This window comes from Lepus europaeus, chromosome 5, assembly GCF_033115175.1.
Source record: "Lepus europaeus isolate LE1 chromosome 5, mLepTim1.pri, whole genome shotgun sequence".
Classification (NCBI taxonomy): Eukaryota; Metazoa; Chordata; class Mammalia; order Lagomorpha; family Leporidae; genus Lepus; species Lepus europaeus.
In genome coordinates, this window is record NC_084831.1 from 23,961,283 (window position 1) to 23,971,941 (window position 10,659).

Below are 10,659 nucleotides of genomic sequence, written 5' to 3' on the forward strand. Positions count from 1 at the left end.
GCTCTCACTCGACCTGGAAGTTCAGAGGGCAGCCCACTCCGCTGCAGCCCCGTGGGGGAGGAGAAAGGGGAGGCATGGAGGGCATGCCCAGGGTTTGGGGAAGGTGTCAGCGCACAGAGTACTCCAGGCCCCGAAAACACCACGGACCCTCAGACCCGCCTGCACGTGGTCTTGCGCATGCCGCCTCTCGCACCAGCAGAGCTGGGCGGGAGGGGGGAGGTGGCAGAGCGGAAGAGCCTCTGTCGCCTGCCAGGGTAGAGGAAGGGGCTGTGCCAGCACAGCTCTGGGCACCAGTGAGCACCACGTGAGCCCATGTACGACGGCGGATGCCATATCGCCCCGTGCCAGCCCCCCGGGGGCCCTCCCTGCAGAACCAATGCACAGCCACGTGCCAAGGAGCACAAGGAGAAGAGCAGAGGTCAGACTGGGGCCAGCTGGGAGCTCCGGCTCAGAGGTGACACCAGGCCTAGTGCCTGGGAAAGACCTGGCACCCAATCCCCCACCTCGGGTCCCAGAGGCCCTGTAGAGGTTCTGATGATGGTGCCCTTCCTGTCGCCAGCCCCCTGTGACCCTCAAAGACACCCCAGCAGCTATCAACCAAATCTTGCTTCCGGCTTCCCCCAAGCCCAGCTGGCCGCTGCTGGCTCCATGCTCCACGTGGCAGCCTGCCCAGATGGTGCCCGCCCGGGAGGGCAAAGCCTTGCTCCATCCACTGCAGACCACTGGGCCGACAGACCTCAGGGAAAGCCAGACAAAAGAATCTGCCCTCAGCTGAGCAGGATGGGGGAGGCCCCCGCCGAGTGACAGGCAGCGGCGGCCAGGCAGGAAGAACCATAAACCTCCTGATATACGCCCGGCACTCTCCGCCGATGTTCGACAAAGAAGCGAAATTCAATTTCTTCCTGCAGGCACTAAATCCCAGGCCAGCCTCCAGGGCCCGTAACCTGCCCACGGCCTGGCTGTCACTCCGACAGCTTCATCGACCTGGTGGAGGCCAAGCTGGCCTGGGAGAGAGGCCACAGCAAGGCCACTGGGCACTTGCTCTGCATGGGTACCATGCCAGGTGTCTCACAGGGGAGACCAAGGAGGTCCCCCTCCAGAGCCCTGGGAGAGGCTACTGTCCATGGTACCTGTCACCTCCAGTTAGCTCAGAGACAGCTCCCCATGTTACCGAGAAACTGACCCTTCCCAATAGATACATAGATAAATAGATAGATAAATAAATAGATGGATGGATCCACTTGAGTAGCAAAGACAGCGCCAAAGCCCAGGGCTGTGGCCTCCAGAGCAGGGCTGGGGACAGACCACACCCTCGGACACTCCTGGCCACCCTGCTACCTGCCCCTGCCAGCTTGGAACGCACCCAGTGAGATCCTGCTGAAGGTAGGCTAGTTCCCGGTGTCCCACAAGGGAAAATGGAGGCCCAGAGAGAGGGGAAGGGCCTCCTCGCTGTCCAGACCCGAGCCGGGCACCGGGCACCAGACCCCTGACGTCTGCGGCCCTGCTGCCTGCCGGTGGCCCAGTGCGTTCAGCAGGCACGCGGGACCCAGCCCAGGGCTTGGGGCCTTCAAGCCGCAGGAAGCAGGGTCGGCGGACAGCAGCCGTGGCCGAGGGGGCTGGGGTGGGAGTGAGAGCGGGCAGGACTCGAGGGCTCGTGGAGCTTTTGCCCAGTCAGCAGGAAGCTCCAGCAGCTGGCGGACTCGGCCCCAGAAGACACAGGCCCAGAGCGGGGAGATGGGAGACGCTGGGAGCTGAGCCAGCCCAGGCCTCCAAGGCAGCCTGGGAGCTCAGGCACACTCTTCCTCGCCTCCCTCTGACCCTGGCGCCGCTGCCAGAATCCCTGACCCGTGTGGGCAGGAACGCATCCCTGCTCACTGCCTCCTCCAGCCTCCAGGCAAACTTGTCAGCTCGCAGTGCCAGGCCCTGCCACGGTCACTCCCCGCTTCGGGCCCTCCCCGCCCGCTCCTTTGGCTCTCTCACTTCCGCCTGTCCAACAAACCTTTGCTCCCACGGCTGCCTAGTTAGGGGGTCCCCTCCCTGGGTTCGCACATCATTCTGCATGGCCTCACCTGTGTCCCCTACCCACCCTCCAAGACTGCAAAGCCTCCGAGAGTGAGGTCTCACCCCAGTGTAGCTCAGTGACCCCAACATCTGGGTAAGGCTGAGCGGAGAGGTGACATCGCCAAAGGACTGCAGGGACGGCCTGGATCTGCCAGGATGGCTGCTAGCAAACACACCTCCCCACTCCCAGCCCCGGGGCCCACCCGAGCCCCTCTCAGACTCACCGTATCTCATCTCGGTGGTGAACAGGTCATTGCTGCTCCCCGAGTGCAAATCGGCTTCAGCAGGCGGGGCTGGGCCCCCAGGCACCAGGGCATTGGACAGGGTGTGGGCAGCAGGAGGACCCGGAGACGTGGTGGCGGTGGCGGTGGTGGTGGTGGTGGTGGAGCCGGCCCCTGCCTCCCCAGGGCAGCTGCAGCCTGGCTGGGCAAAGCCGCAGGCCCTGCCGGCCGCGCGGCCACACTCCTCGCTCCAGCGGCAAAGCACGCCGCAGGTGAACTGGCTGGAGTTGTTGTTGTTGATGAGCAACACCTCCACGAAGCGGAAGGCCAGGGCGGCAGGTGCCAGCAGGCGCGGGGCCTCGGAGGGCTCGGCCGACAGGCACAGCTGCACGAAGTTCTTGTCGAAGTGCAGGAAGGTAAAGGGGCCCGAGCCGCCACACAGTTCCAACCCTGCGGCCGCCACCTCCTCGGCCGCCGCCACTGCCTCCGGCCCCTCCTGGGCCCCCACCTGCTCGGAGCTGGGCCGCAGGCAGGTGAAGTTGACCAAGTAGTGGTCCAGCGGCAGCAGGCGGGGGGCGAAGTGGGTGCACACCTGCTCCTGGCGGTTGAAGCGCAGGTAGAGGGAGTACTTGGTGGGGTCAGGGTTCTCCAGGGTCCAGGAGCAGCCCGAGGCGATGGTGGGAAAGAGGTCCTGCAGCGAGAAGGCCCCGTAGAGCACACCCGAGGCCAGGGCGGAGCAGGCACTGGGGGCAGGGTCGAAGGCGGCGGCCAGGCGCAGGGACAGAATCACAGACAGTAAGAGGGGACAGGCTGGGGTCATCCTATGTCCCTTGCCCTGTGGAGAGAGACAGGGGTCACAGCCAGCCTGGGCAGTGGGAACCTCCTGCTGCCAGCTGCAGGGAGCGGGCCTCAGGGCTAAGAGCACGCTCTTTTCTGTCCACCTGTGCGATCGCAGACAAGGGACTCGACCGCTCCGGGCCTCAGTCTGTTGCTCCATAAAAATGGAGCGCGACAGTACCTCACTGGCAGGTGGCCTAGGAGGGTGGCGTGAGTTTAGGCGAGGGAGCGGGCTCAGGAGGGTACCCGGCACCTGCGAGGCCCACAGGAACCTTCAGTGTCACCACAGCCCCACACTCAGATCCAGCCTCATTTGCCACAAGCGCTGCTCCCGCCCCAGGGTGTCGTGATCAGCCGCGGGGCGGGGCACGCGGAATCCACCGGTGACTGTCAAAGCCGTGATGTTCGATGACAGCGATCGGCGTTTTTATACATCAGAGCGATTCAAGGTTATTCCCAGAACAATGTCGTGCTCGCTCCCTTCACTGGGTGGGCGAGAAAGGGGTGGAGTCACAGCCCGTGTGCCAGAGACAGAGCACACCCTGAGCCTGCCCACAGCAGAGCACTGCCAGTGTCAATGTCATATTTATCATGGCTGCTCCCGGCTGGAACAAGAGGGAGAGAGGCGCTGGACTTGAGCCCCAGTGCAACGAGCTGCCAACTTCCCCCCCTGCAAAACAGGCACAATAATTCCCCTCTTCCCCTCCATGGCATTACACTCAGAGGCCTGGCTCAGGGCCTGCCACTCCAGGGGAAGCCACCAGCCTGCTGTGACCTCAACCCTTTCCCCAGGGCTCTCCTCACCAGGGCGTCTTCTGGCTCCTAAGGGTGACTTCTGCCTTCCCTCCAGGTGTAGGAGGGCACCCAGGGCCAAGTGCAGTGGGCTGGGAGGGCACCCAGGGCCAAGTGCAGTGGGCTGGGAGGGCACCCAGGGCCAAGTGCAGTGGGCAGGGAGGGCACCCAGAGCCGAGCACAGGGGGCGGGGAGGGCACCCAGAGCCGAGCACAGGGGGCGGGGAGGGCACCCAGAGCTGAGCACAGGGGGCGGGGAGGGCACCCAGAGCCGAGCACAGGGGGCGGAGAGGGCAAAGCTGCAGGTGCTCTCCCACCATCAGGTCAGGGCGGAGCCACTGCCCACAGCACCCCACCTCCACTCCACCCATCCAGAAAACAGAGCCTGGCCCATGGCCCCGAGCTTGAAGGGACCCACACAGCCTCGTTGTCCCTCGGCGGCATAGCTCGCAGCACTCCTAGCTGCTCAGGATGGGAGAAAAGACTGGCTCAAGATCACAGGAGAGGGGCCCAGCCCGAGTGCCTCCTCGCCCACCAGGTCAGGGCTTCTCTCTCCTCCATCCAGAGCCTCCTGCTCCCTCCCTGTGCTAATCACTCAGATGCAGGCCCAGATGGGCAAGCTACTAGTTCTGGGAGCTGAATCACAAACACAGGAGAATTCACAGGTGTGGCTAGATTCTCCCAAGACACAGCTGCTCCCGGGGGACAGATTTCCCCTTGGCTGTTCAGGAGTCTAAACAGTGAGAGGAGGGAGAGGAATGGGAACCCCAGCATCCCAACTCCTGTGCGGCACCCACAGAGCTCCCCAGCCCCCAAGCCCACATTCCCACACGCTGCACCGGGGAGCCAGGCCCAAGCCCCAGGTGCAGGTGAGCCCCTGGGCCTCCCCAGCCACCCATGCGGTGGGCAGATGATGAGACAGGTAAAGCTCCAGGCAGGCCCAGTCACCATTCAGTCGCCCCATCCTCCTCCAAAGACCTGCAATTACTCAGCAGGGGCCAGAGCAGGCTGTGTTGTGCGCCCCCTGAGCCCCGTCCTCAGAGGTGAAAAAGGGACAGGATCCCTGGCCCTCCTCACCCCATATCATGCCTGGCCCAAACTGTTCAGCCTGCCCAGCCTGCCGCAGCACCAGCGAAGCCAGCGGCTGATGATGACTGACATCCAATCCCCCCGCTGCCCCCAATTATTTTTAAGCAGGCTGAAAAATTCAGGCCATGGCTGCGGCGCTGCGGAGGGGAGAGGGGCTCATTATAACTGGCCTCCCCTCCCCCCCTTAGAGCAGGGAACTGACCCTATACACACACCCCAACCTACATAGGCCTGTGCCCCAAAGACACACACACAAAAGCAGGCATGTGCAGAAAGATATTCACACGTGTCCCACATATGCACATATACGTGCACAAAAATGGGTGCAAAGCCAGCGCCGTGGCTCAACAGGCTAATCTTCCACCTTGTGGCGCCAGCACATCGGGTTCTAGTCCCGGTCGGGGTGCCGGATTCTGTCCGGGTTGCCCCTCTTCCAGGCCAGCTCTCTGCTGTGGCCAGGGAGTGCAGTGGAGGAGCCCCAAGTGCTTGGGCCCTGCACCCCATGGGAGACCAGGAGAAGCACCTGGTTCCTGCCTTCGGATCAGCTCGGTGCGCCGGCAGCAGCGCACCGGCCGTGGTGGCCATTGGAGGGTGAACCAATGGCAAAGGAAGACCTTTCTCTCTGTCTCTCTCTCACTATCCACTCTGCCTGTCAAAAATAAAAAAATTGAAAAAAAAAATGGGTGCAAACCACTGGTGCGTGACCTCACATGCACTCAGGTGCGTGTAGTCACATGTGCCCAGGTGTAGTGTCAGACGGCTGCACACACACAGCCACACACACATTCCTGAGTGTGAACACACAGGTGTGTCGGGCCCTCTGAGGCTCAGCACATGACGCTACTACCTGGGTCTCTGCTGCTCCCTCCTCCACACAGCCCCCTCCCCAAGCCACCAATACCCATGGTTCAGAGCCTCAGACCGGCTCCTCCAGAACTGAGCCAAGCCCAGCGTCCTTCCAGGCACCCTGGGGTCTCCCCTGAGGAGGGATGACCCTCACTGTCCTGCCAGAACCCAGGACCTTTTAGGAGACCCTTTGACATCACTTCCCAACCCTCAAGATAAAGACCCGAACGGAGTCTGAAAGGGCCCTGGATTCATGAAAGAACGTCCTGGGAGTGTGTGGCCAGGGCCCGTCCTCCTGGGGAAACATCCGGAGCCCTGTTTCTGAGCCACGGCCCGAAGGGCACTGAGAAGGGTCCTGCCTCCTGGGTAGCGCAAGTGGTTATCAACCATGATGAGCCTTTCCGAGCCTCAGTCTCCCTCTCTGAGAAATGGGAGACCACGACCCCGCCCTCGGCACTGCTCTCACCTCATTCAGCCTGGGCACAAGCAGCCCTCTCTGCCACCTCACAAGCCTCCCCTCTGGCCTGCTGGGGTCCTCGGGAAAGTGGCTCTGGGTTGGACCTGGAACAGGACCTTTGCCACTTCCAGCCAAGTGAAGCCCACAGCCTCTCCGCGCACGAGAGCTAGGGAAGCGAGAGCTGGAAGTCAGCTTGGAGGAAGAATCCCGGGTCACAGGGGGCTGATGGAGAGGAGCCCCAGGCCTCCTCCCCCAGGGCCTGTCTGTGCTGCTATGGCTGAGGAGCTGGCCCGCTCAGGGCCCCTTTCAACACGTGCCCACGCCTCCCCACCCCGGCAACCCAAGGACCCCACTCGGCTCAAGCAGGCTCAGGACCCCTTTCTCTGACCCCACAGGAATGGTCAGCCTCCAGTATCCCATCTGTGCCAGATAAAAGAACCCAAGGCTTTCCCGGCCAGGATCCGGCCAGGATTGGGCGAGGGGCAGGAGGTGGGGAATGGCGCCTGGGGCACCTCAGGGCCACGGCCGGGTCTCCAGAATCCCCGGGGATTGGGTCCCGTCGGCCAGGCCAGCGGCGAGCAGGGACGCCGGCGGCGGCGGGGAGCCGGGAGCCCCGGCCGCGGGCGGGGGAGGGGCGGCGGGTGGGGGAGGGGGCGCGGCGACGCGCACATCCGTCGCGTTTATCCACCTGGCAGCTCCAATTCGCCGGCCCGTCACTCACCCTGCGCCTCCCGGGTGCTTGCTGCCGGCCCGAGCTCAGGCCGCCACGCAGACGGGGACCCCCACGTGCGGCCTCCGGATTCCCTGGCCGTGCACCGACCGAGGGGCAGGGTCCTCAGGGATCCCTCTTCCCGGAGCCCGGGCACCCAGGAGGGCGCACACCCTCCATCGTGCCTGGGGGGGGGGCGGTGCTAGTGGGCGAGGCCACGGGTAGAGGGCGACCCCCTCCCTGCAGCCAGACGGGGAGCTCTGGGGGCCTCTTGCACGCCACCAGGAGGAGAAGGCGGGCAGAAGCCAGAGGGGACCGAGGGGCGGCCCCCTGCCCCTGGGGGCGGAGCCGAGCGGGCCACAGGGGAGGGGGCGGTGACTCAGCCGCCCTCCGCCCGCCTCCCCGGAACTTTGCAGCAGCTGGAGCCGCCGTTGCTACAGGAACCGAAAGCTTTTGTTCGCCAATGTCAGGGCTGTCCAGGCAGGCGGGTGGCTGGGAGGCTGCCACTCCACGGGGGGACCCAGGTCCGGCCACACTGCCCAGAACTCTTCCAACCGAGCAGAACGTCGCGGGTTCGAGCCCCCTCCCTCCCCTTCGCCAGAGGCTCCCAGATCCAGGTTCCTTGGAACTCAGGTGGCTCTGGGGCACAGCTGCCCCTAACTGCCCTGGGGCAAGAACTGGCCTACGAATTGCCCGGGGCCCCTCTGTGTCTCAGTGAAGAATTTCCACCACCCCCAAGATCCCCTAAGGAGCAGCCTACCTTTGAGGGGACCTGTCTTGGGTTTCTTCTCTGGGCTGATCCCACCTCCCCAGCCTCTACACTTGAGCCAGGACCTGGGACCTTGGCCCACAGTTCACAGACAAACCGCCTGGCCACAGCTGGTCCCACAGAGGTCCAGTGGGATGCTGCAGGACCAGTGAGGGGGGGGTGCAAGTCACTGGCTCTCTGGCCCCATCCTGAGGGGCTGAAGGTATTTTTCTGCCTTTATGATCCTGGGGGCTGGAGTGAACACCTCAGAACCCAATTTGCATTTCTACTCTGGGATGAAGAGTGGAGAGGGGCCTGACCTTGGCCTTGAAGAGCAGCAGCCCAACACACAATGTCTGAACATCGCTAGGTGCTGGACATTCTATACGCATTCTCCCAAGAGCTCTGTGAGGCACAGGTCCCTGATCCAATTCACAGAGGGTCAGCTGAGGCTCCGAAGGGTTAAGGAGCTTGCCCGGCTGGCACAGCTGTTGGGTCCAGTTCATCTGCCCCAAAGCGGAGTTCCTTCCTACTCACTCCGCTGCACTACCTGGGAGGGTGGCAGGGAGGGAAGGGGACAGGGACCAGCTGGGATCTCCTTTTGTGATGCCGCTAGCAAACACACCAGACAAGACCCTGCCTTTCTGAGGAGCAATGGGGGAGGAGTGCACCAGGGGAGGGGAACAGGAAGAGGGGAAGATCTCTTCCAACAGCCTCAGTCCAGGAAAGACCTCTCCCAACCACCAGCACCAGCGCAGGCCCTGGGCAGGGTCCATGGTGAACCCCTCCCCTGTGGCAGTGCAGGGGTCACTGCCTGGGGCCTGCTCTGTCCCAGAGTTGGGTGGTTTTCCCCCACAGCCTCCTCCAGTGCCCAAGACAGAGCCCACACTTACCCCCACCCCCCTTATGGGAAATGCCATGGAGCAGACAGACAGGGGCTCCCTGGGGACACCTGCCCAAGCCTCAAAGGGCCCAACCAGACGGACCTGGGATCTGGGCCTGATGGCTCCAAGGGGTCCTGATTTGCTGCTTGGGATGAGCTCCCTTCCCCCCACCCTCGGAGCATATGGCCTGGCCATCAGGAGTGTCTGGGCACCGGTCCTCACCCACCCATCTCCTCTCCCTAGGGACTTCCCAGCGCCAGTCCTGCAGCCACCGCGAACGCTTGGGCTGCGGAAACCGGGGTTGCTGGCGGGAGAAGGGGCGGTGGGTCCGGGACTGCGGGCAGGGGGCGCCAGAGGACGCCCAGGGGCCCGGCCGGCAGCTGGCGAGGCGGGCAGGCGGGTGGCATCTCTCGGCCCGGCGCCCCTCCCCCCCCCCAGCGGGCAACAGACCGGTCGCCCGCTCTGCACTGGCCGCGTCTGTGCCCTCTGACCGAGCCGACTGCAGGAGTGGCCGCCAACTTCACAGCCTACAACGCCCCAAATCATGCTGGCCCCCAAGGCTGCGGGAGGGTGCGTCTGGTGCCTGGCTCTATACCCGGGGGGTGGGAGGAGAGGGATGGGGGATGGACACATAGACTCTGGCCAAAGATGGACCCGGGAGTCAGGGATGTGGGACCAGTCGAGATTCCGCCTAGAAGGGAGGGGGCTTGGAGCAGACGGGGGGGGGGGGGACACGGCCCCAGCTCTATGCTGGGGGAGGGGTCTTGCAGCAGAGATTGGTGAGGGAAGGCGGCACTCTGGGCAGATATGGGGGAGGGGGCACTCGGGACAGAAATAAAGGGGGAGCATGGTCGAGGTACAGGCGCGGGGGTGGACAGGAACTCGGCTGGAGGAGAAAGGGAAAAGGGAGGACTCCGGGCAGAGCCCAAGTGGAGGAGCGGGGCAGGGGCCGGCATCCAAACTGGGAGAGGTGGGGGTCGGGGGGGGGGCACAGGCGAGCTGCAGGTTGGAGAGGCTGTCCTCAAGGTGGGGGGCGCATCGCCCGGATCCAGGCCGAGGCACTGGAAGACTTGAGACGACGGGGAGGCACAGCCGGGTTCAGGATTCCGTGGGAGGAAGGCTTTCATAGCAGGGTGATGGGGTCGGTCCAGGCGCGGGGAGGGGGTGGGAAAGATTCACCAGAGTCCGAGGTGGCCTCGGCCCCAGGCTTGGGAGTTCCCAAAAGAATGGGGGTGGGTGGGTGAGCGCTACACGGACTCAGTTCGGGCCGGGGAAGAATTCAGCTGGGAGAGCGCCACGAGTCCCGGCCGGTGTGGAAACTCGGGACCGCGCCAGGAGGACTCGGTGCAGGGCTGGGTCGGGGTCTCGGGCCGAGCACTCACCTGGGCGCCGTCAGCAGCAGGAGCGGGGGCCGGCGCTGGCGGAGGCGGCCACGGGGCGCAAGTTTGCCATCCCTAAGGCGGGGGCCGGGCCGGGCGCAGGGCAGCTCGCTGCAGCCGCGCGGAGGGCCGGGGCTCCCGCTCCGCGGAGCGAAGGGTGCAGAAAAGACGCCGCGGAGCAGCGCGGGGCGGGCGGGCGGGCGCCGGGCCGGGCGCGGGCTCCCGCCGCCGCTGCCGCCGCTGCCGCCGCCGCCGCCGCCGCCGCCTCCTCGCCGCGCCGCCCCCCGCTCCCCCGCCCCGAGCACCGCCCGCGCCGCGCGCCGCCTCCTATTCGCGGGCGGTGGCCGCAGCCCCAGGCTCTGCGAGCCGGTGCCGCATCCTCCTTGGCATCCGAGCGCCGCCGCCGCCGCCGCCGCCGCCGTTGCCGAACCGGGTTCCTCCGGCCGCTCCGGCCACTGCCCGCAGCGCGCGCCGGGCCGAGTGACGGCCGAGGCGGGACGCGGCGCCTGCGCGGGCCGGGCCCGGGAGGGGGCGCGCGCCAGGCCGGGCGCGAGGAGCCGCGGGAGAAGGGGCGGGGGGCGGGGGCGACGCGCGCCGCCTCCTGTTAAAGGGGGAGCAGCGCCAGCGGAGCCGAGCG

The 10,659-nt window shown here is 65.4% G+C and overlaps 1 protein-coding gene across 10 annotated transcripts in view; it reads right to left on the minus strand.

Annotated features, from left to right (window-relative positions):
* The window catches only part of ADGRB2 (adhesion G protein-coupled receptor B2), a 33,266-nt gene extending 23,151 nt beyond the window's left edge, over positions 1-10,115 (minus strand). For 8 of the 10 annotated variants that reach the window (XM_062193225.1, XM_062193224.1, XM_062193222.1 and 5 more), the window contains exons 1-2: positions 10,026-10,115; positions 2,286-3,117 (exon numbers count right to left, since the gene is read on the minus strand). In XM_062193225.1, the coding sequence (XP_062049209.1) occupies positions 2,286-3,102 (817 nt within the window). In that variant the 5' untranslated portion in view covers positions 3,103-3,117; positions 10,026-10,115. Of the gene's footprint in view, positions 1-2,285; positions 3,118-10,025 lie in introns of those variants that run through there. The other 2 variants (XM_062193217.1, XM_062193216.1) reach the window with 1 other exon arrangement.
* Between the last annotated feature and the right edge of the window lie 544 nt (positions 10,116-10,659).